The 24,488-nt window shown below is 51.5% G+C and overlaps 2 protein-coding genes across 2 annotated transcripts; both read right to left on the bottom strand.

The window, feature by feature from the left end:
- Nucleotides 1–1,480: 1,480 nt before the first annotated feature.
- TEKTIP1 (tektin bundle interacting protein 1) lies at nucleotides 1,481–3,519 on the bottom strand. Its single transcript, XM_054175464.1, has 5 exons — nucleotides 3,380–3,519; nucleotides 2,669–2,767; nucleotides 2,124–2,322; nucleotides 1,706–1,832; nucleotides 1,481–1,620 (listed from the first exon to the last, which is right to left on the bottom strand). Exons 1-5 carry the CDS (start codon nucleotides 3,517–3,519, stop codon nucleotides 1,481–1,483), a joined length of 705 nt encoding a protein of 234 aa, XP_054031439.1.
- Nucleotides 3,520–5,191: 1,672 nt separating this feature from the next.
- FZR1 (fizzy and cell division cycle 20 related 1) lies at nucleotides 5,192–24,273 on the bottom strand. The gene is made up of 14 exons (XM_054175204.1): nucleotides 24,201–24,273; nucleotides 14,724–14,864; nucleotides 13,574–13,695; nucleotides 13,272–13,335; nucleotides 12,763–12,890; nucleotides 12,315–12,397; nucleotides 11,729–11,912; nucleotides 10,936–11,001; nucleotides 10,185–10,287; nucleotides 9,266–9,450; nucleotides 8,226–8,459; nucleotides 8,040–8,144; nucleotides 7,147–7,239; nucleotides 5,192–6,204 (listed from the first exon to the last, which is right to left on the bottom strand). The coding sequence occupies exons 2-14, from the start codon at nucleotides 14,794–14,796 to the stop codon at nucleotides 6,163–6,165; spliced, it is 1,482 nt and encodes a 493-aa protein (XP_054031179.1). The 5' UTR covers nucleotides 14,797–14,864; nucleotides 24,201–24,273; the 3' UTR covers nucleotides 5,192–6,162.
- Between the last annotated feature and the right edge of the window lie 215 nt (nucleotides 24,274–24,488).

The following is a 24,488-nucleotide window of genomic DNA, read 5'->3' on the forward strand; positions in this document are numbered from 1 at the left end:
TGCCAGGTGAGTGGCCACCCATGGCAGCCCTGCTTGTGCCTGTCCACACTTCTGCCCCATGGCTGCTCTCGGCTCTGATCCCCAGCCCCACCTGTGCCAGGTCCCCAGGACCTCCGCCCAGCCTGGGGCAGACGTTGAATGTCTCCTGTTGCACCTAGATGGGCTGAGCCTGGCACCAAGGCAAGCAGAGGGGGAGGACGATGGAGAAGCCAAAGCACCAGCTCCAAGCAGCGCTGAGCGAGTGCCCTTGGCAAAGCCCTGCAGCTTCTGGGGTGGGTCAGGGAGCCCAGGGGAGGGCAATTGCTCTTGGAGGTTGACCCCAGGGCTGGTCCCTGCCACTGGGCAGAGCCAGCTTTGGGGGCTGTGAGGCTCTCAGCAGCTCAAGCACTGACACCATCCTATCCTGGCAGGTGGACCCCACACCACACTATGGGCCTGGACCACCATGCAGCTGAGCCCCCTCAACATCATCATCCTCATCTACCTGCTGCTGTGAGTCCCCTGGACACACTCTCATACCTCAGGGCTGTGGGTCACCATCCCTGCTAGACCCTGCCACAGCCCAGCTCTCTAGCTGTGCCACTGGCAGCCTCGCTCCCTCTTGGGCACAGGGGGCCATGACATTCCCATCAGCACTGTCCCTGCTCTGTCCCCCTTTGGGGCTGACCCCATGCCTGATGCTGGCCTGTCCCCCAGGATGGTGGCCCTGCTGCTGTCCTCAGGGTACATCAGTCTGCGCATCATGGAGCTGGAGCAGCAGCTGGCATCCATGGGGGCTTGGCCAGACCTTAACACGTCACACCAGTGAGTGATGAGGGCCAGGGGCCCCTCTGTGCCCAGCACAGCAGGGACCCCCCCATCACTGCCTCCCTCCCCCAGGGACAAGAAGACATGAGGCCAGTGAGAACCCAGTTGTTACTGGGCACCAGTATCCACTTCAGCCCAGGGGGAAAGGCTGAGGGTCTTCTGTCCTGGAGCCTTCCAGCCCACCCTGTGTGCCTGGGGGCCCCCCCAGGCTGGGGGCTGTGTTTCATTCTTCCCCTGGCTGCTCACCCTGAGCAGGATGAACCTGGCAGCTCCCAGGGGCAAAGAGTCACACAGGTTCTGGCTGAGGTCACCCACCTGGCCCCAGCCTTCCCTGCCAAGGGAGGTGGCAGGCAGAGGTGAGCCTGGTGCTGAGCATGGACAATATTATTAAAGATGTGAGCCCCCTGCAGCTCTGGGGTGCTGTGTGCTGGGGGGGGGGTGCACACTGCTCCTCAGGACATGTGGCTGCCTTATTTCTTGGGGAGTCATGGCCTCCCTTCACTTGTCCCAACGGCAGGCAGGGTTTGGGCACCCAGCGGCATCCTCCAGGTGGCAAAGGACAAGCACCAACCACTGCCCTGATTCTGCAACACCTCCTCCAACCTCCTCCCCCCACCCCATTCCCTCTCTGCCCCCAGGAACAGGCTGGGACAGCAGCAGGACCAGTGAGCTTTTACTGGTGGGTGGAGGGCTGGTGGTGGAGGAGGCTCCAGGTGCTGATGTCCTGGGTGGAGAGGTGGGGGTGGCAGGAGAGCAGGGGGACGTACCCTGAGCTGCCTCCCCGTGCCTGGAGGCTCTGGCTGCGGGTGGCAACTGGAAAGCAGGGGGACAAGGAGGTGAGAGGGATGCAGCTGGGGGGGCACAGGGCCCCCCAGGCAGCCAGGCCCCCAGCTCTTACCGTACTCCTTCCCCAGGATAGGTTTCTCTTGCCAGAGGATGGATCCCCAGCGGGTGCAGGGTCCCAGATACACAGCAGGGACAATTGGGTCCCACCAGGCCACCTCCTTCAGGTGCTGGGCATAAGCTGGGGGTGGGGGGAGCAGAGATGGGGCTGGGGCACAGGAAGACCTGCACCCCACAGCAGGCTTCTCCTGACCCAAAGCCCTTTAGCTCATGTCATTCTCATCTGGTTGAGGGGCTCCAGGGCTTCCCTTCCACCCCCAAGGTAGGGAAACTGAAGCATGGACAGGTCCTTGCTCCACTGTTTTCTCTCCCAGTTCCCTGTTCCATTCCATCCAACCCCAGCCTCTCTGACCCCAGCCCCCCCAGCTCAGCTCCATACCTGGGGGGAGGAGGTCCTGCTTCCCCCAGCCAGCCTGGGCCCCCTGCCAGCAGCTGCGGGCACTGCAGGAGGTGAGGGTGTACCAGGGCTGCTCGGCCTGCTCGTCCCTGCTGCTCATCCCTGTGGACCAGCTCTGCCCCCTGGCATCCCAGCCCATGGGGGTGGTCTTCCAGCGCACAGCCTGCTTCAGCAGAGGGACCTGCCGTGGCCCCCACAGCTTTATGTACTGGTCACTGGGGGTGGGAGGGAGGTGTCAGGGTTTCGTGCCTCCCCCAGCAGCACCCCAAGCACACCTTGGGGGATGTAGGGCTGTGCACTGCTGTGGGATGGCTTTCAAGGCAGCAGGGGCTGATGGGGCTGGGGGAAGGGGTGGGGATCCCCTCAAGTGGTGGGAACTAAGCCAGCAAGGTCAGAAGAGCTGCCACAGCCCCCCTCCCCCCAACCCGGATCCCCACTGGCAGCCTTCCCTTCTCCCCCCCATGGCAACCAAGGCACAGCCAGGCCTGTGAGGCTGTGGCAGTAGCACAGGGCTCTAGTTGCCAGGGTAGGGGTTTCTCCTTCCCTAGATGAGGGTCCCACCTGTACAGGGGCAGTGGGACCTCTGTCTCAAGGGTGCTCTGCAGGACCCAGGGCCTGGACTCCATGCCTGGCACTGCCCACAGCCTCACTGCAGCCAACCTGGAGCAAACAATGCCGGAACTGGCACCTGGCAACTGCCCCACCCCCGGGCGGGGGAGGGGCTGGGGGGACCTGCAGCAGGGCAGAGGCACCTTTGATCCCTTCCCACTCTGTAGAGGAGAAGAGGGGCAGGGCAGGGAAGCCTGGGCCTGGACCTCCCTGGTTTTCTGGCAGCAGGAAAGCAAACACGAGTGGGCAGGAGGCAGCAATAAACCACAGGCAAGGCCGTCGTGGAGAGCTAGCACCCCAGTCAGCAGCTGCTGCTGCAGGGACCCTGGAGCTGCAGCCCTCACCTCGCTGTGGAAAGCCAAAGAGCAGCCACCAAGCCCAAGAAACATCACTTCACAACTTGTTTAATGCCAGTCAGATCGCAATGCTCTCTGGAATTGTTTTTCCCACCACACGATGCCTTACACAGAACAATGCCACACGGTTGCAGACATTAATCACAGACTCTGAAGGACCTGCTCAGCCCACAGGGTTCAGTGCTCACAGCCTGGAGCTGCCCTCAGCATTGCCCTTTTCCCCAGGTAATGGCTGTGATGCCCTCTGGCCAGTACAGAGTGCTGAGCGTGCACACACCCTCCAACACTCACTCCTGCAGTGCAGCACCTGCGGAGACCGCCTCTGGGAACGCCACTCCTGTCCTGGCAGCCACGAGCAGGGTAGGGCAAGGAGCTTGTGCCGTGCTCAGAGCTAAGGCAATCTGAACAGCTGTTGTCAGTCAGCATGCTCAGATACAGACCAGCCATGGCCTGGAAATCACTTGGTCCTCCAAGCGTGGCGAGAGAAGCCACAATGAGCCAGCCTGGTCCCAAGGCAGCTCCCGAGTGAGAAAACAGAGATGTGGTTTGTGAAAGCCCTTGGTGCCAATGCGGGGACAAAGCAGCGAAGGGCTGTTCCCCTCCACCACACCCTGAGGTGCAGCTGGATGCTGGCAGAGCACTGAGCTGCAGCACAGGGCACGTTCCCAGGCAGCACTGTCCACTGCCCCAGCAGCTCGTGGGGCCCTCCAGGGAAGCAGCCCTGTTGCAGAACCACTTTTCCACCCCTGCAGGGAGCTCCGGCAGGGCTGCGCCCAACCCCTGTGACCTCCTGCTCTGGCTGGGCTGCCTGGCTCCCTCCTCCTGCTCCAGAATGGACATAAACCACTCTGTGACCACCCCATGGCTGAGGCCTGCTGTGCACTCCTACCCTAACCATCTGTGTGCTTTTCCCTGGAAAACAAAGCAGCACCTTCTAGGCTTCAGAATTTAAGCAGGAGGCAACCCACAACAGAAAAATCCACAGCAACAGCTACCCCCCACCTCCACCAGAACACCCCCCGTGCCCTGCTCTGCTGCTCAGCAGGGCAACATCACAAACAGCTGTGACAGGCCACATCTTGTTTCAGGTGGCACTTCAAATCTGTGTGCCAACTTACCCCTCAGTGCTTTGTGGTTGTCCTGACATGAAGTGCCAGTGAATATCACAAGGAGCAAGAGAGGGGCTGGGAGCCCAGTGAATGGCTTCTAACCAAGCTCTGTGCTCCTGCACCAAGAACTGCAGTGAAAAGAGCTGTGTCAGGAATCACACTGAGAGCAAACCTTGGATACAGGCTGCGAGGGGACACTGCAGATGCCAGTTTGAGCTGGGGGACTCGGGATGCCAGGCTGCTAAGGAGGAGTGAGCTTCTGGTGTGCCAGCTCCTCACAAGTGCCTTCAGGAGCCTGCAACATGCAGAGGCAGCACCAAAAGCCTGATGCAGGCACTCGTGGGTCAAGGCTGTGGTGAACAACAGGGCACCTCACTGCCCTTTTCCATGCCAGCCTCCCTACAGCTCAGCAGCTCACCCTAAGGGTACCAGTGGCACTGGAAAGAGGCAACACTATTCCTACCACCACACCTACAGTCTGCTTTTGGGGAGAGAAAGGAAAAGAAAAAAACAAAACCAACCAAACACACCACAAAAAGAGAGCAGCATTGCCTGTGCAACCTACAGAGGACAGGGCAAGTTCTATCTACAGAGCCAGGAAAAGCCACACAGGAGGAGGAAACAGCACTGGCAGTGCAGCACACTGGAGAGGGCACAAGGCAAGCAGGAGCTGGGCACATGGTGGGCAGAGCGTTGGCACAAGCACAGAGTGAGGCAGGAAGGGGCTGCAAGGTTCTCTTGAAACAAACAGCAACACATTCACAGGAGTGCTCTGCCCCACAGCCCTCCTCACACAGGTTCCCAGCACAAGCAGCACTCTCCTCCACACCACTTCAACAAACCAAACCAAAATACAGCTACTTGGCCTTGACCTGGAGATGAACAACAAAAAGCAACATTTCTTCCCTGCTGTAGAAAAAGAACTCCCCTCTTGCCCAGAGAGGGCATTTCCCCCCTTCCAGCCAGAAGAGGCCATGCTCTTCCCTCCCCACCCCCACCCCCCCAAAAAAAAAAAAGCTCCACAGGGTTGTTTGATTTCTTGAACACATCAACTGCTTCTGTCCTCAGGAAGACTCCAGAGCAAGCAGCCAGCCACGAATGGCACTGAGAGAAGCTCCGCAGGCATGGTACTTGTTGGTTGGTTTGGTTTAAAGCCATTGGTTTTCCTCTCTGTTACCTACAAGGGTGGGCTCAGGACATGCAATAGCAATTCCAGAACTTTATGAACATGCTCCTCAGAGACTGAGCACCCTCAGCTTTCCTCCAAAGTTTAGAGCCCAAAGCTGTGTTTGAAGGCAGCTTCCCACGTGCCAAACTCCAGCTATCTGCTGAGAGCCACTGCAGCGAGCACTGCAGCACCTATTTGGAGAAGGAAAAAAGAAAAAAGGCAGTTCTCCAGTTCCTGTGTGCAATGGGGATGCCAGGCTAGAAACAATGCCCTCAGATAACCAGAGAGGCTAATGCCCACCCTGGAGTCTAGCCTCCTTGCACCAGTTGTATTGAACAAGTCTGGCTGGCTCCTACCTTCCAAAGTGTCCGTCCAAGGCCAGAGGGAGCCAGAGCACCACGTTAAACCTGTCAAGGCAGAGGCACGGATGCTCCCATCTCTCCCAAGAGGGGACAACACAGCAGCTGGAATGGCCTTGGTCTGGCATGGGTGGTCCACGTCAGAGATGCCTGTGCCACTCCACAAGGGGCTGAAGGGTGCTGGTTTGACATTTCTGCTGTGCCCCTTGCCCTTTATGAAGGATGAATCCAGAAACCTTTGGCAGTTCTCTTCCCTCCCCAACCCCGTCCCAAACACTGCCTAGCATGGTTCACAAGCACATATTTAATGAGCAGCTCTTGGGTCCATCTTCCAGTCCCACTGGCACTCCCTCCCCTTCTGGCTGGTTGGTTGGGGTTCCATGCACACCAAGGTAGTGGTTTGATCCTGGTATGGCAGGCTGCAGTCTCCTGGTCCCAGTGCACAGGGTTGGGTTTATCGTATCCTGGTGAAGAGGTTGAGAACAGATACGGACTCCTGGCAAGGGGAGAGAAAAGGGGTGCTGAGTGCTGTGCCCCACTGCTGCTGTGGGGCTTGGGGGTTGGTTTATTTGGTGGTTGGCTTTGCTTGGGGTTTTCAGTTGTAGTTTTGTTTGGGGGTGGGTTGATTGTTTGTGGGTTTGGGTTTTGTTCTGGTTTTCTGCTGCTGTTTATTTTAAAACAACAAACCAACCCTGCTAATGCAGTGAGGTGTCTCTAGCTCAGGGCATGTCTGAGGGCACCAAAGTCCAACACCATAAATATTCCCATGTTTTTTTCCAGCTGATAACAAGCAGCACAGCAGGCAAGTGTCCTGTTGCCACACCTTTGCAGGAAGCTGTACTCCAGGGCCATCAGAGGCCAGAGGAACAGCCAGCAGTGAGCAGCACCAGCTCTCTGCAGCTCATTCCTCAAGATCTCTCTGCCATTCTCCTCTACCAGGCATTCAGAAAAGCTCTGGGCACCTGGCACAACCTGCTTCTGGTGATGACAAGTTGTCAGTGGCAGCACCCACGATCCTACTTCCACACAAGCTATGATTTTAAGCAATTGTGTTAGGGGCTGGGGGATAATCCCCTCTGAGAAGTGGCGCAGCTCACAGCAGCATGCTGGCAGGGAAGGAGGTGGGCTCTGGGTGAACTCCCTGGGACACTGCCTGTGCTCAGCAGCCTGTAAGAATCAGGCCCTCCTATGAACCAGGAAAAGGATGTTCTGGCAACACTGCCTTGGGACCAGAGGCAATTTTTTGTCTTACCTGGTGACTACAAACCCCTTTCTTTCCAAGTTTAACCCTTTACTGCATCCAGCCCTCTATCTGCAGGATACAGTAAAGAGACCAGAAGCAAGGGCAGCAGAGCAGAGCCAGCCTGGACTGAGCTCACTGCCAAAGCTGAGCCTGCTGCAGGACACAGCTGCGGGCACCCACACAGCACATCCTCACCTTCGTCGAGCGAGTTTTGCTGAAGACGTTCCAGAAGCGCAGGGTTTCATCTCCAGCTCCTGTCACTATGGCCTCCCCATCAGGGGACATTGCCTGAGGCCAAGAGAGAGCAACCTTAAGCATCATCTCTTATCTTTGTGAGGTTGAAAACAAATCTCCATGGGAACAAAGGAGAGAGATTTAACTCTCCTTCCTATTTGGCTGCCGTAGAGAAATTAAACTACCACCTCTGCTTTCTTGTGCCTTATCCAGCCTCAGAAGGTGTCAATTTGAGCACTTAAGCATCTGTGGAACACAGGGGTGGAGTTTCCATAAAAAGGATTCTTGTGTTAAGAAATCCAAGCTGTTTGTAACTGAGGCTGTTCCCCCCTAGATCAGAAATATGTTAAGGCAGAAGTGGATGTGACTGGCATTTGCCAGCTGTTCATCACCTGCACTGGAATCTACCTCACAGAACAGGATCAGCATATTTGTCATTTTGATTATGAAGCTGCTGACAGCCCCACGGAACTGAGAAAGCAGCTACAAGCTGGCAGGGGATTAACCACAGAAAACATTTTGATGACAAATTAGGAGGACTGAAACCATCCAGTTCTTCCCCTGCTGGCAGTCAGCAGTGAGAAGGCGTGCAAGTGTTCAGGGACAAAAGGAGATGCTCGTGCTCCCTCAGAGAAGTTTTGGCAGGCTTTGCTGTTCATTACCAAAGCCTCACATTTCCATAGTAGCGAATCAAAGCATCCCTTGCAGGCAAGGAAACCAGAGTGTTTTCAATTGCTTGCAGAGCCAGGCTGCAAGCAGCTCACAGGGCCACTGGCACTACAGTTTGGGTCTCTGTCGGGTAGGTGGCTGGGCAGGCAGCTGCAGAGGTTGTCAGACAGGTGGCTGTGGCTTACCAGGTACAGGACTCGGTAGGAGTGCCCTGTTAGCTTAGCCACTTGAGTCAGCGAGGGGTACTTCCAGACGAGGATCTGGTTCTGCGAGTACCCATGGGTGCTCACCTGAAAGGGGAGAGAGAAACAGAGCATCATGCTTCCCACCAGCAGCCAGCTCAGCAGCAGGACATGCAGGCAGGAACTTACGAGCTCGTTGGCGTGCTTGGACCAGGCGAGGTTGCAGACCTGGGAGCCGGTGTCAATGCACTGCAGCGGCTGCCCAGTCAGCGTGTTCCAGAAGCGGATGCAGCGGTCGGCAGTGCCGCCACCAGAGGCCAGCAGCCCATGCTGGTGTGGAGACCAGGCAATGGCCTTCACTGCTGCAAGGTGCTCTGTGTACTGCTGGACAGGGCTGAGGCTGGAGTGATTCCAGACAAGAAGCTGGCAAAAAGGAGAGACAGGCTCAGGCTTGTGCTCAGTCATGTGTCTGCAACGCCCCTAAACGGTGATGTCACACTGGGACTGATGAGGGCAGTTTGGCAACAGGATGATTTCCCACAGCTCTGCCCAAGTATTTGGGGACCAGAAGCCAGTGGCACCCTGTCACCATACTCAGCTGGGGAGCTGGGCCACAAGAAAGTTAACAGTCCTTATAGTAAGCTTATGAAGCCAAAGACACAGTGTCACTGCACATGAACTGGAACCCTTTGTCTTTATGGCTGTGCCATTCCAGAACTTGTTTAGAAATAAGCTCAAACTCACAAGAAGTTATCTGAGCAGGAGGAGCTGGGTACAGTCATGCTGTCACACAGATGCTGAACAAATTCACTACCTAGCAACCTGCTCCAAAGAAGCACACTGCTTCTCCATAACAGATGCTTCTTCCATATGGTGCTCAGTGAGCTACAAGCCTGCATTACAGATATTAGAACTTACACAGCTCTGCTTCCTTCCTTGCAACAAACTTCACTATGTGCTACCTACAGAAAGTCAGAAAGCAGTTTCACAGTAGATGTGTTGAACTCAAACCCTCAAGTCAAGCTGCAGATTGAATTATCCAAATACAGCAGCACAATTAATTTTGCATTGTTAATTTTAGTAGAGAGACAAGACTGAGTAGAAGTGTGGGAGTCCGATGACTGAAACAAAAGCCCCTGCAGAGAGACCTAATATCCTCAAACAAAGGGGGTCTGACACTTCTGGGTGAGCAACACAGAGCCTCAGATGACTACTTGAAAGTACTATACCTTATTATCATTTCCTCCAGAGGCCAGGAGCTGGTGGTCAGTTGACCACTTGAGCCCACAGACCTCCTGCCTGTGGCCCTGGAGCCGCCGCTCGGACTGCAGGGGCGGGGTGCGGATGTCCCTCTGAAGGATCATCCTATCGCGACTCCCAGATGACAGCTGGTCTGCATTCCATGCCAAGGCTCCTGGAACACAGGCAAAGCACCAGAGTATGTTGTAGAACTCCTGCAGGAGCAGGCTGGCAGAACACAGCTACCACAAAAGCTGCAGTGAAAAGTCAGTGCTTAGGGACCTGCCTGGGACCACAAGAGCTGAACCTGCACAGACTCACCGAAGGGATAACTAATGCCATGTCACCGTGCAGTGAGGCACAGAAATACAACTCCAAAGGTGCTTTGACTTCTCAAATCTCACTCCAGTGTTCAGACTCACAACACCTTTGAGCACAAAATGCAAATCCCCACAAAATAAGGGACCTGGGAATCTCAGCAGAAGACAGCCTGCTGAGGGGCTGAAACCAGAAGCCAGTGGCAGGGCAGAGATGTCACAAGCAAACCTCCTGTGCCTCAAATAGGGAAGAAGCACAGATTCACAGATTGCATCAGGTTGGAAGGGAGCCTCAAAGGCCATCTTGTCCAACCCCCCTGCAGTGAGCAGGGACAGCTCCAACTAGATCAGTCTGCCATCAAGGGCCACATCAAGTCTGAACTAGAGCGCCTCGCACCATCGCACCCGGGAGTGGAACACCACGATTCCTAGGGTAGAGTATTTTTAAGACTGCTCAAGACACAGCAGGAGGTAGATATCAATTCCAATACTTTTTGAGTCCTGCTAGTTCAAGCAGATCCCTCACTTACAAACAAGAAGTTCAATCATGAAGAAACAAATCATATGAGACCTCTGCCTCCCACCTCCTTACCGACTCTGGCTGTGTGGCCCTCGAGCATGGAGAGCTTTTTTCCTGCAGCTGCATCCCAGATCTGTACAAAGCCCTTGTGAGTGCCAACAGCTACCAAGTTCCCCTAGACAAAGAGAAGACCATGATCAGTAAAAGCCAGTAAGGAAACACAGACATAAAAGAAAAGCTATAAAGCTGAGGAAAAGACTTGAGGGGAATCCCAAATCCAGAGTCCTTCCATCTTCGATCTTGCACTGAGAGGGCCAAGCAACCTGGCTGAATTATTTATATTTACTGTCAAGTTTTATTGCCAGGAGCTGAGCAAGCAAATGGACTCTTCCTCCCTCCCACACCTCCTACCAAAGCTTGCCTTGAGAGCCTCAAGATACAAAATAATGCTCTCTATCCCCTCTCATTTAGCAGTCAGGAAAACTCCTTTGATTTGTGATGCACACAAGGAGTTTTGGGAAACACAAGAAAATAGAATCATAGCATTGTTAGGGTTGGAAGGGACCTCAAGGGCCATCTAGTTCCAACCCCTCTGCCATGGGCAGGGACTCCTCACACTAGACCAGGTTCCTCAGAGCCACATCCAGCCTGGCCTTAAATACCTCCAGGGATGAAGCTTCTACCACATCCCTGGGCAACCTGTTCCAGGAAGTGAAAAGTAAAATAACCCAGGAAGCAAAAAGCTGTGAGGAAGGGCTATGAGTATAAAGGGCAGTGCGTGACCCACAGCCTCTCCTGCCACTGCTAACAACGTTCCACTGACCCGTTCTGACCAGCCCACAGACGTCACTGAATCTCCTTCCACAGAGAGATCACACAGCCTGGTTACCTGGAGAGGAGGACAGAGTGGAATCACAAACTCTTGTCATTGTCACAAAACACCATCATCTCCCTCACAGAGCTCTGCCTAGCTTGGGACAGAGCACTGCAAGTGCTGAATCCCTCACTGTCTTGGACTGAGCAGACAGAAAGCTCTTTTACTCCCCCAAAGGAGTAAAATAAAAACACTCCACAGAATTGGAAAGTTTAAATGGAAACACTATCCACAAACAGACACTAACACAAAATCACACATTCATATTTGGTCTTGGCCCAGTTCTCTCCAACCTGGGCTTATGCAAAACCTCATGAGGCCAACACCTTTGAAACCTTCCCCCCAACCAGGCCAAAACAGGCCTCAATGCCTGCCCCCCATGCCTCCCTGCTTCCCCCCTCCCACCTGCCTCATACTGCATAGCTAAAAATTAGTTATGCCAAGGCCACAAACCTCCCCTGCAAGAGCCAGCCGTGTGCATTGGCAGCAAGGAGAGGGAGAAAAAGGAAGAACAGACAGCAAGGTCCATTCATATGGGGAAAATAGCAGGATGAAGTAACAAAGATTACACCTTCCTGTGTCCACCTCTTTGTACTCCTGAAGGACTTTTCTCTATGGTTAAGACATCTAGTCTTACATCCACACCTCGCACAGCACATCCCGTAGCCCTTGAGAGATGCCATGGCTGGAAAGGGCCTACACCAACAGAAGTTTCACTTTCCAGACAATGATAGCCACTTACCTGGCTGGTACAAGCACTCCAGAGGTAAACACAAGTCCCAAGGCCAACACTAAGGACGTTAAGAGAGGACCAGTCCACCAGGTTCAGGTAGAAGTCGTCCTGCAGCTCTGGGGCATCCAGGACTTTGAAAGGGATCTTTGAGATTTTCCGAGTTGGCTTCCGAGGTGACCTTAGCAGCTTCTGACTGTTCACAAAAGGAGAGAAACACAACAGGATCTTCACCCCACAGGAGATGGCAGAGCCAGACACAGCCCCTCTCGAAGCATGTCTTTATTCCTACAGAATTGCTCAGAGAAAAAGGCTGCAAAATTATTTCCAGCAGTTAAGACTGGAAGGAACTGGGCCCCATAAAGCAGCTAGGGAGTAAAAAGGTAAACTGACAAGTGAAAAGTTGGCCCAGACATGATCTCAGCAGGCTGGGGGCCTGCAGAAATTCTTCAGTTCTTACAACTTGACTGTCCCTACTCACTGCCTCCCCAGATTTCCAAAATCTATTGGCATTGCACTTTTGGGTGCCTTGGAAAGAAGCCCTAGAGAACCTCACTGAATCTTTCCCTTCAGGCAGTCTGTGGACAATCAGCATTACCTTTTGTTGCTGACAGGAGACAGGGAATATGGTGAGACCTCATTGCCATCATCTGGACTGGAACGTTTTGTGCTGAGCGAGTACTGCAGAAAGGCAACACAGAGTGAGAACCCCAGCAAGACCTAAGGGTGCCTGATGCTGAGCTAACTCCAACACCCACACACAGATTTTCCAGTTCCTCCCATACAAGAAAAACACCTCATTTCCACTGGATCCAAAACCTTGATTTGGTCATTTGTCACATTATCCCCAAAACCTTGCTTCTAACTCAGCTTCCTTGCCATCACTGAAACAGGAAGTTTAGCTCTCTCTACAGGCCAACAGCTCATCTTAGCCAAGTCACACCACCAGCTCAACTTGCACTAGCAGCTTGGCAGAAGTATGTGTTCTGTTCCTGTGAAACACAAGTGCAACCTCCATCAGTTAGAATCTGAAGTAAGCTACTTACAGTGAAGAGAGACTTCTTCTCTGGGGTGGACGGCTGCAGCCTCCTGTCTTCTGTCTGTGGGTCTTGCACTTTCTCGATGCCTGCTCCTAGGAGCTCATTCTTCAGCAAGGCAGAGTAAGCAAGGCCATCTGTGAACCCAAACCAGCAATGAGGCAAGAGAACTTGTGAGCAGCAAGAGCTCTGTAGGGCATGGCAGGATCACATCTGCCTGAATTCCACATTTACAGGGCCTCTTAATAGCTGTTAGGCCCCGGTCTGGAACCAAGAGTAGCAGCAAGCTTCCACCAGGGAAGTGCTTCCGTGGCACAGCAGGTAAAACACAAACAGCCTTTTGCTTTCCAGAGGTCTGTCAAAAGGTTCCTGAGGGGACCTAGGATTCACTCCCATAATGTGGGTGTCTCCTAAAACAGCAGCAAGACTTTTGCAGAAGCACAGAAGTGCTCCCTTGATTTCCAAACTCCTTAACGGTTTGAAGTAAAAGCTCTGGGGGTGGTAGAAGGTGGTCTCACCTTTGCCATTGTCTGATGTAGCATCCTTTGCTTTTCTGTTTTGACTTGGTGATTTTTCGTTTTCCTAAGAGGGAGAAACAAGCTGTCACCATACAGACACCTCAAGATTTATGGTGAAATAACAAAGAAGTCTCCTGGACCACAGAGGTGTCCTAACAGCAGACAAGCATTTAGAGGAACTCTTTTGGGGAAGCAGAAGACCATGGTGCTGAAGATAAGCAGAGCAATTATGTCAGCCAGAATAAACTGCACAATGTCTTCAATTTCAAGACTAAGCTGTAGGAGAAGGGAACAAAACTCACATTTATTCTGTGGAAGTTGATGCTCCAGTTGGCCCCAGCTCTGGAGGGAATGAATCTATCACCATGCTTACTAGGAGAAGACATGGGAGAATTGGAAGGCGTCAGGGTTCTTCTCATTTCTGCTACCTGCATTAAAGGTGCACACAAAAACAAGTGTTGATCACAGCAGGGGTCTAAAACACATCAATGAGGTCTTGTCAAAGAAGACATCTAAGTAGAAGAGGAAAGCATTAGTTCATCCCCCCAAGAGAGCAAAGCAAGTGTCAGAGTCCAGCTGTCATGGGAACTTTCTGTCTACAGCAAGAATTAAACAGCCTCTTTCTCACTGCTCCTTCTCAAGCAAATATGTGGAAGGGTGGAGTGGGGCAGGCTGCTTGCAGGGTGAGTAGCAGATTCCTCAACTGTTCCATGAAAAAGAATGTGACTGCAATTTATGTTGGAAAGGAGCCCAACTCAGAACAGGGCTCATTTCAAAGTTACACTGAAAGTCACAACCTCATCCAGCTGAGTTTTCAGCATCCCTAAGGACCAGCTCCCTGTTGCAGTGTTCGGATGACCTCACTGTGAACATTTTTTTCCCAGTATCTAACTGGAATTCCCCCTGTTGCAGCTTGCATCCTTTGTCTCTAATCCTTCCACTGTGTACCTTGGAAGAGAGTCTGACTCCCATCCTCTCCATAACCACACACCTGGCAGTTGAAAGCAACAACTTCATCCCACCTGAACCTCATCTCCTCCAGCCTGAGCAATACAGGCCTCAGAATCTTTCTGCTCCAGCTTCCTGACCAACTTGGTGGCCTCCACTGGCCTTGTTCTATCTTGTCAAGCCCTACAGTTGGTTTGTTTGCTTCCTGGGGAACTTTCTACCTTCCACATGTACCTGCTGCAATACCAAAAAGGAAATAATAATCAACCCTATTAGTTTTTATAATTTGAATTGAGTTCATATATTCTAAAGCTCTGAATTCAAATCATTTGGTTATTCCTTCAGCAGCTCAGGAAATAGCACTTGCTCACAGTCAAACAAAAGACTAAGCTTTGCTGCAAAGAGGTCCCATATCCTTCAAAAGCTCAAGTGAAAACAGTCACAGGCAAGACAGACAACAACTGGACAGTCTGCCTAAGGCCATTGAACAGGGCCCAGCTGTACCTACACAAGGCATTGTGTTCTCATTCTGGATGTTGATTTGGCGCAGCAGACGTCTCTCATAATCCTGGTCCATGGTGGGAAGCAGGGAGCTCAGCAGGCTCAGGAATTTATGGTCATCAAGTCCAGACAGTATTTAATCTCCTGCAACAGACAGGGAAGAAAACACCAAAGCATGACACCTTTTCATGGAAGCAACCTCTCAGAATTCCCTAAGCCTGTTGTATAAATCAGAGACTTTTCCTGTCCAGAGCAGTGGATCAGACTCATGTGGTGCAGCACAGGGCTGCCAGCAGCAGTGTTTGTATGTGCAGCTGCCCTTGGCTACTGATCCAAACAAGGGGGCAACCAGCATTTTGTGTCTGGCAGGACCTAAGCAGGCACCTACCACAACTGGAACAGAGACTGGGGTATGGCAAACCAAGCCTGTCCACACCACCTGCATCAGCACAGCTTAGCAAGCCTTCAGGACTGAGGCAAGGGAAAGCCCCACCCCACAGCCTGGCCCACCTCAGGCCAGAGGTACCACAGCAGCACAGGCACCATCTGAAGCCAGCTGGGTTATTTTCAGCCATGCTAAAGGTACCTGCAGGCTTTCAGTCCCACACAGGGCAGGAACGCCGTCAGCTAGGTAGCCCTGGTGTTAACATTCAATGTCTGATGTCCATGCTGAGCCAAACACTCCTCCTGGCCAGCAGAAATCCAGTTCACATTTGACTGTGCAGGCTGTAAGTGACATTAAACATCTTTCCAGCACATCTTAGGACAGGGCTGGTGGGCAGTAAGTGCTCCATGGGACAGCAATGTGCCCTTGCAGCCAAGAAGGCCAATGGCATTCTGGGGTGCATTAAGCAGACTGGGGACAGCAGGTCAAGGGAGGCTCTCCTCTCCGGGGGAGACCACATCTGGACTATTGCATACAGTTCCAGGCTGCCTAGCTCAACAGGGACAGGAAACTACCAATGAGAGTCCAATGGAGGCTACCAGGATGCTAAAGTGATGAACATCTGTGTGATGGGGAAAGGCTGAGAGCCCTGGGGCTGCTTAGTCTGGAGAAGAGAAGGCTGGGAGAAGATCTGATCAATGTTTACAAATATCTGCAAGGTGGGTGTCAAGAAGAAGAGGCCAGGCTCTTCTCAATGCTGTCCTGTGATAGGACAAGGGGCAATAGATAAAAACTAGAGCCCAGAAAGTTCCACCTCAACATGAGGAGAAACTTTGGTGTGAGAGTGCTGGAGCTCTGGAGCAGGCTGCCTGGAGAGGTTGTGGAGTCTCCTTTTCTGGAGACTTTCAGGACCCATCTGGGTGTATTCCTGTGTAACCTGTCCTGGGTGGCAGCAGGGGGGCTGGATTCAATGATCTTCAGAGGTCCCTTCCAACCCCTAACATCCTATGACTCGAGGATTATATGACATGGCTGGTCATAGTCTAGATTTGGCTGGTCAAGTAGTAAATGTATCTGTCAGGATATGTAGTCACAGACCTTCTCTGCCCTTTAGAGCTCAGAGACCAGCACTGTTAGTGTCCAACCTCCCCAGCTCATGCACATCTCATGTTTGTCTACAGCTTGTGTTGACAGAAACATACCACCATCAAAAGAGACAAGCCAAGGTGGTCTTCCAACCCAAGATGAACGTCTCCAAAAGGAAAGGTGGAACCAAACACCACACAAAACAATGGGCAGGCACCACAGCAGCTGTGCAGAATGCAAATAGATTTAATTGGCTGTTTCTGTACAAACATTTATGACATCTGGCCAAGGCCCAGCTACACAAATGCAGTTGCCTTGTGGCAAAATCTGGGAGGCAACTGCACCAAAGCAGCTGTGTTGAGAGAAGGCTGTGCAGGGACAAGCTACACACTGCTGCAAAACACTTTCTGCTTCCTCCAGCGGTCTGCTGTGACAGGGTTTGCCTCCAGGAACAGGAAACCTACCCAGCCTTCACCAGTAAAACCTGGAGGCAAGACACTGAGCCAGGAAGGGTGCAGCAGCACTGCTGTAACCCAGGGAGAGGTGATTGTTAACTACTCTATTAAATTAGCTTGAAAGCAAGACAAAGCACATGAACTCTGGGCTGTGGACATCTGAGCCAGAAGAGCTACCTCCCTTTTATCCAAGCCATAGTCAGCACAGATTGGCCAAGGGGAAGTCAATCTGACTAATGTGACAGCCCCCTGCAAGGGCATGACGTGATGGACAGATGAGGGGCGGGCAGTGGATGGGGTCCGCCCTCACTGCTGCAAGGCTTTGGACATCATCTCTCACAGCATGCAGAGAATGAACAACAGAAGAGGCTGCACAACAAGGCAATAAATACTCAGCACCTGAATAATCACACATTTTTACCTCAAAACTTATCACAGAATCATAGAATGGTCTGGGTTGGAAGGGACCTCCAAAGGTCATCTAGTCCAAACCCCTCTGCAGTCAGCAGGGACATACACCACTAGATCAGGTTGCCCAGAGCCCTGTTGAGCTTCACCTTCAATATCTCCAGGGATGGAGCCTCAACCACCTCACTGGGCAACCTGTTACAGTGTTCAAGTACTCTCAGGTTGGATGTTAGGAACAAGTTCTGCACCATGAATCTACTCTTCTCTAGTTTGAAGCCATTGCCCCTCGTCCTGTCACTGCAGGCCTTTGCAAGCTGTCTCTCTGCAGCTGTCCCCTTCACGTACTAGAAGATTGCTATTAGGTCTCCCTGGAGCCTTCTGTTCTCCAGGCTGAAACCCCCCAGTTCCCTCAGCCTGTTTTCACAGCAGATGTTCTCCAGCTCCCTGATCATTTTTGTGGCCTCCTCCAGACCCACTCCATGAGGTCTATGTCCTTCCCCTCTTGAGGGCTCCAGCACTGCAGGAGAGGTCTCCCCAGAGCAGAGAGGCAGAATCCCCTCTCTCCATCTTTCACCATGCTGCTTTGGATGCAGTCCACGCTGCCATAGACCTTCTGTGCTGCAAGCTTACACCGTCTGTTCACATCCAGCTTCTTGTCCATTAGCACCCCCAAGTCTTTTCCACAGGGGTGCTTTCTATCTCCTCACTTGTGCCACTAAATACAGGCCAGAAGAGAAGGCAGCATTCCTGGGTTTGGGTAGGCTCTTGCTAACTCTAAATTTGTCTGTGGGAAGTGGGTGAGGTTTCCTTTCTCCCTGAAGAAAGCAAGAAAGAGTTTGCATGCTCCCAATCGTTATAGCAAAGCCTAAATTCTGTTTTAGTTGAAGAAACAAAAGCTCTGGAGGAGCTGCTGTGTCACATCTGCTTTGTAAAATAGGATTTTGTTACTAATTGGATAGTTTATGCTTGGAGAAAAAGAGGTAAGGTTTGGTGCAGGGGTTTTTTTTGATTCCTGAGGCAGACTTTGTGTTCTGATTGACTTTGTTCTCTTCATGCACTTCATGTCCTGTGTTTGAATTGGCTGGGTTTTATCATGGCTCACTTTTCTTTCAGAACACAGCTTCTAGGCAAAGTTACAGTGCTGCACAAGTGCATTCTATTACTTTTATTGACTCAATCAAAAGGTATTCAAATACTTAAATGGTGGAGTTGTTGGGTTTTGTTTGTCTGTTCCTTGGTATGGATCTGTCTTTAATAACTCAGGATGCAGAATGCCAGGCTTGGCAGGGAAATGAACGCAGCTATTTTGCACAATTGTTTGCTGTTTAGGAGGCAGCAGGCAGGTAGATGTTTGGCTTTTTTCAGCAAGCACCAAAGTTGGGGTAACACAGGTGGGCTGTGTTGCCTCTGTCAATCCAAGATGTGGCCTCCCTGTGCAAAGCAAGCAATCTCTACTCTTTGTGTGTGTGTGTGTGCATTCCAGAAACCCTTTGTGCCCTTCTTAAAATGGAAAGGTGGCTAAGTGTTAAACAAGAGATGCATTGGTGAAAGTGAAACACTGAGAACACCAAAAGACAGGAGAAATTTTAAATGCAAAAACTGAATAAATTTCCAAATTCAGACAGTGTCAAAGGGAGTAAAGGATGCCCTGGTAATGCAAATACAATTAATGTTATGTCAATGCTTTATTCTGAAGCACTTCAATCCTAAGAAATGTAGTTTGGGGCTTATTTACTAATAAGCCTCAAACAGCCCCAAAATTCAGAGTTAGCAAGAGCTTACCCAAACATGATACTTTCTCCTTGAGCCTGTACTTAATGGCACAGTTTGAGGTAAAAATATGTAATTATTCAGGTGCTGAATGTTTACAAGCTCTCAGGAGGAACCCCATTACTTACTACGGGGAAAAGGATGGAATAAACAAATACTTAGTCCTGTACATCATGAGAAGCAAGATTTGAATTCAAACCCAGATGTCAGTTTCCCCAAAGCCCAAGTTTTAATTTTCCAATTATTTCTCTATAATCAATTACTAGGCAACACTTGCAAATCCTAAGTTAAACACCCCAGAAATGGTGATGCATCTATCACTACCAGCCCTGTACATCCTCTGTACCAACTCCAGCCCTTGCCCATCCACACATTATGCACTGGTTTGGCTTACTGAGATGACCAAAAAAATAACTAAGGACCTGCACGTCAGCCTGGAGTAGTTTAAGAGTATTTCCAGACCTATATTATTCTGTTTCCCAGATTTTTGAATAAGCTGTTAGGAAACAAACATCCAAAAAGCAAAAACCCTCAAAACCTAACCCCCAAAACTAAAGCATATTCTCTTTGCTATGTAATAGTCAAGCCTACTACAAATGCATCCAGAACACTAAAGCCAGCTTCACAGAGCCCATGCAGACATGCACAAGGAGCAAGACAGTCTGCACTTGGCCAACCTGAGCTGAAGCATGTCCTCATTTAACCCAGAGGAAAAGTTCACACATCTTGCCAACCAATCCTCTTCAGTAACCAGCCTTTCAAAACCAGCAGCAGTACAAAAGCTGGAACCTTGTGTAAGTTTTGACCATGTTTACCTTTTTAAAGCCACAAGTACACAACTTCTTATCCAGTGATTTACCAAGAGAGTAGTGTCAAAAGCATAAGCTTAAGTATAGCCAGTAGGTTGAGGGAGGTGATTCTCCCCTTCTGCTCAACCTACTGGCTATACTTAAGCTTATGCTTATTCTTCAAACCTGCAGAGAGACTCTATAATCGCCCAACACAAAAAAAGATGACACTGTGTTACTTCAAGAACCATCCTACTGCCTTTGCAAAGCATCCTGCAAACAAGCGCCTGCTGCCCAGGGTGCCTGCAAACCCCTTTACATGCTCACTACTATCAGAATACCTCTAGAATGCTCTTATTTCAAATATGTCAGCCTTTCTTTTGGAGACCAACAATAGGCACAAACTGAATTCAAGCTTGATTTGAAAAGCAAAGTGGCTCAAACACTTGGCTAAGACATTGTTTTCACCTCCTGTCTGCACTCAGCCTCTCTGCTCCTAAGAGTAGTACAGAAGCTGAAGATGCTGCAGTCCCATACTAAGCATAGAAGACAAGTGGTGTGCACAGCTATCTGTGCCTCTTTCCACCCCTAGTGTCAGAGAAGTATGACAGTCAGATTGTAGGTGACAAATGTTTGACTCTGCAACTCACTGCACCTCTGACTGTGCTCACAAACAAGCTGCAAGAATTCCCACAGCCCTCCCAGCCAGCTTTTGAAGCTCATCTAAGGTTTTGCATCTACCTTTCCAAAGCAAGTGTACAGTCCTGCGAAGATGACAGAGGAACGTTGAGCAAACCACCAGGCAACAGCACCTGTTTAGAACACTCAAGTCAGAGTGTGCTGGAAAAAGCCTGCCTGAGCCAAGGATGAAGCGTTCACAACACAGGGCTCCGCACGTAGCAGATTTTCTACACACACGAGTGAAACCTCAAGTCTGTGTCTCTGGAAGGGCCTTTAATGAAGTAAACACCCTGCTCCACTAACAAATCTCACTACACCATTCCAAGTCCCAAAGTTTTCCACTAGGATTTTCACACACAAAGTAGCTGTTCCAAGCTAGCCTTCACCAGAGGAGAAGCACCAGGAAGTCTAACCAAGACCACTGCGACTGCTGCCTTTTTTACGTGGATGGTGACTGGACATCAGCACTGCTCTCAGCACTGATGTTTTTCCTAAATCCTCTTTCTCTCCATTATTACAAGAAAAGTAGTGAAGCCACATCAAGTTTGTCACACATACTCCAAGACAAGTACATTTTCAGCTGTTCAACTGAAGAACTCAAATGCACATCAAGGGTCAATTATAGAGACCAGACTGCCAGAGTTGGTAGCCCCCCCACTGCTACACCCACACAGCATCCAGGGCCAGAGCTCAGGGGTTTCAAGGTTTGCTCTAGACAGGTGTTAATAAGCTAGGAGAGTTGTAGGTTTGGTACATTACCTCCAGAGACCACCTTTTCATTCAAAACACATCCCACTGCAGCGTACAGTAGTCAGTGAGGGGCAGAGTGTTTCCCCAAGCAGACATGACAATCACTGCTCAGCAGGGGATTTCTCAGAAAATCATCACCATTAAACCCCTTTTTATTGCTAGCAGGTTTCAATGATTTCGTCTTTTCACCTTGCTGCTCCACAAGTAAAGAGGGCCATGCCTGCTCCCAGGGAATCCAAACCAAAGTCTCCAATAGTGCAGGCAGACATACACTGGGAAATGCACACAATGCCTTGCTCAGTGAGGGGTCACCTCCGTGTCACCTCCTGCCTGTGGGTCACAAGGCAATCTCTGCATCTGATTAACAGAAAGTCTTGTAAAAGGCTCATTTATTATGAAAGCAAAACAAATAAGAGGCAGCAAAAAAAAACAGTCTCCAGTTTTAGAGCTGCAGTAATTAACAAAGCACTTGAACATCACTTCCTTTCTGGCTGTTAAAAAGGCTCAAATAAAGCTCTGAAGGCTGAGTTAAGGATCAGGTTCAGCTCTGGCAGATCATGTTTGAGAAATATCAAATGCAGAACTCATTCAGCATCTCCCATTTACTCTGCTGTTCCCCCAGATGTGATGACACAGGCTCCTGCTGGCTGTGCCTTTCTTTGTGCTTGGACAGAGGACAACACGCATGCTGGGGAAAGAGTTGCATAGAGTTCCCTCAATGTACTGTTTGAAGCAGGGTACACAGCAGCTCACCACATTCTTCTTTGAGATTTCATTTCAGCCCACGTGGTGACCTGTGCCCAACTGATCCACCTGGGTGCTGTGAGCCTTCCAGACTCAGGAGGCAGAGGGAGGGACCAGAGCACCACAGGCTCTCTCTGGTCAGCCTTGCCTCAACAGGAGAGCCAAGCTCTGGGCAGGTGTGGGGTTCCACGGAGGCAGCTGGCTGAGGAAGCAGAGGGCACTGCCAGCTGCTGGCAGCTGTATTCACACACGCATTTTGGACAACTCACTAGACAGCAAAAACAGAGGATCTGCTTTCAGCCGCTCACCAACTGTGATGGCAGCCCTTTTGGTGATCACCTAGAAGGCATTCACTTATTCATTCTGCACACAACAAATTGTTTGATAAGAAAGAAGTGCAGATAGATGGATGAAGAACCTTAGGGATACAGGGGTGTTGTTTTCCCTGTTAGGCATTGTAGACTCAAAGAGGACTTCATAGTAGAGGGAAGCACAAGAGAAAGGCCACATTTTGTAACATTTTACAGAACCTTCAGGGCTTTGTTTTGGTTTTTTAGTAGCTGATATGCTCTGAGCACGGCAGCTTTTCACAAAGCCAGCTTTAGTAACATTTAGCTTCCCTTCAGAAAACAGAAGGATTCACAGAACACAGCTGTCCAATTGTAGCTCAAAACAGAAAGCAAATAGCTAAGAGCTAAAGGCCCACTTTATCAGAAGCCAGTGCACTAAACCCCAAGATTAAAACTTCACCAGCAGCCTTGTCCATGGAGCTTTACTGAAAAAGTCAGGTAATTCTAAAGTCAGCTTCATCACAACCTGTAAGCTATTGAAGGCACAACGATGTTCCTCATGAAACCACATCAAAAAATGCAGCAACTCCACAAAGTTCTACTTCTGTATGAAAAATGACAGTAAAATTAAAATCATACTTTAACAGGAGATGTTGTCACCAGCAGAGGAGTTGCTCTGTGAAGAGCTTTAGCCTAGCACCATAAAAAAATTATCAGTAAGTATCAGCACTTCACTAAAAAATGAGCACAATGCCTTTAAGAGAGCTACAAATCAAGGAAAAATAAGTTCTTCCCCATGAGGGTGGTGAGACCTGGAACAGGGTGCCCAGGGAGGTGGTGGAAGCCTCATCCCTGGAGGTTTTTAAGGCCAGGCAGGATGTGGCAGCAACCCGATCTGGTGTGAGGTGTCCCTGCCCATGGCAGGGGAGTTGGAACTAGAAGATCCTTGAGGTCCCTTCCAACCTAACAATTCTATGATTCTATGAAAAGTCATTCATGCTTATTGCCTAAGACACCTTTGACAAATAACTCCAACATGACCTAGGTGACCTCACTGGGCTTTAAAGCCTCCCTCAGCAGACGGTCTCCTTTCTCGCCACACCTAGATGGTGCTCACTTTGGACTGCTAAGGATCTCACACCTGCAATTCCCAGAACACGTCTGACATTTGAAAAATGCCAGCAACCCTAACAAAAGATACAGCAATCCTGAGCACCCTCAGAGCCCCAAAAGCCACTGGACAGAGAACGGCATGTCACCAACTCATGTTGCACACAAACAAGTGACTTCTGACAAAAGTTTCTGTCTTTTTTGATAGCTCTCTTTAGCACTAGAGTTCACAAACATCTCAGCTACCATGCACACTATCAATTTAATCAAGAATAAATCAAGCACTGGTGAAGACACAGCAGCTGAACTAGCCTGTTTCTCATCACACCTTTCAGGGTACGCTGACCAAGGAAACGGGCGACGGCAAGAGCGTTCTGCTGTTTTGGATAGACACAGGCTACACAACGTCCCCCGGGGGTCCCCTGTCCAGTAACAAACACGCACGGTGTCACAACCCGTTGAAGCACACCGGCTCCCAAAGGCAGCCGTAGCAGTGCCAGCGGCGCAAGCCGACCCGGCCCGCAGCCCACGGTAAGCTGTTCTCAGCACAGCGGCCAGCGCAGAGCCGCGGTTCCGGGTTCTCTAGAGACATGGGTCTGTTCTGTCAGGTCTCACAAAACACTATGAAATCAGCGGGGAGAAGCACTCGGAGGAACGCGTCCACCCCGAGCGGCCAGGCGTCAGCACTGCTCGCCAACCGCCTTCAGCTCCGGACACGGTGCAGGCCCCAAGGCCGCTGCCCATTGCTCGCCGCACCTCAGGACCCAAACTCAGACCAGGCCCTACCGGCAGTACCGGCGGAGTAAGGGGCGTTCGTAGTCGGGCTCCGACTTGCGCCGAGAAGCGGCTGTCGCAGCCCCACAGCCGGGCCTGACCCGCCCGGGCCCTCCGCCACCCCGGACCGACCTGCCTGTAGCCCACAGACCTGCGTCGCCGGTGGGCAGGATTCGGCCCCAGCCTGCCCTGCGCTGCTGTAACACGGGCACGGACCGCGACCCCGCCGCCCGCCCTACCTGTGCGGCCGGCCCGGCCCGGCCCCGCTCCGCCTCCTCCTGTCACTCTCCGCCGGCCCCAGCGCTCCCAATATGGCGGCAGCTCCGCGGCTCTGCCCCCGCCACTGCCCCCGCGCGCGGGCCGACGGGAGCGCGCCCCGCCCGCCCGTTCGAATCAATACAGGAAGCGGCGGCGCGCGGCGCCATGGCAACGGCCGCCAGGGCGCGAGGGCTGGTGTCGCCAGCGAGCCCAGCGAGCCCCGCGAGCCCGTGGCGGGGCGGCTCTCCCCGAGCCCTCCCCGCTGCGGA

This window comes from Dryobates pubescens, chromosome 31 (assembly GCF_014839835.1).
Source record: "Dryobates pubescens isolate bDryPub1 chromosome 31, bDryPub1.pri, whole genome shotgun sequence".
NCBI classification, from domain to species: Eukaryota; Metazoa; Chordata; class Aves; order Piciformes; family Picidae; genus Dryobates; species Dryobates pubescens.

Bases quoted from the DNA above. Each gene is read 5' to 3' on its own strand.
- TEKTIP1 (XM_054175464.1), bottom strand. From the start codon at position 3,519: ATGGCTGGTCTGTATCTGAGCATGCTGACTGACAACAGCTGTTCAGAT. The intron at 2,768-3,379 runs GTGCTGCACTGC...TGTTTGCTCCAG, and splicing joins CCCAGAGGCGGTCTCCGCAG to GTTGGCTGCAGTGAGGCTGT. The intron at 1,833-2,123 runs GCTGGCTGGGGG...CCCCCACCCCCA, and splicing joins GCTGCTGGCAGGGGGCCCAG to GCTTATGCCCAGCACCTGAA.
- FZR1 (XM_054175204.1), bottom strand. From the start codon at position 14,796: ATGGACCAGGATTATGAGAGACGTCTGCTGCGCCAAATCAACATCCAG. The intron at 8,145-8,225 runs GTAAGTTCCTGC...CTCCCCTTTCAG, and splicing joins CCAAGCACGCCAACGAGCTC to GTGAGCACCCATGGGTACTC. The intron at 7,240-8,039 runs GTAAGCCACAGC...TCTTGGCCTCAG, and splicing joins CCTACCGAGTCCTGTACCTG to GCAATGTCCCCTGATGGGGA.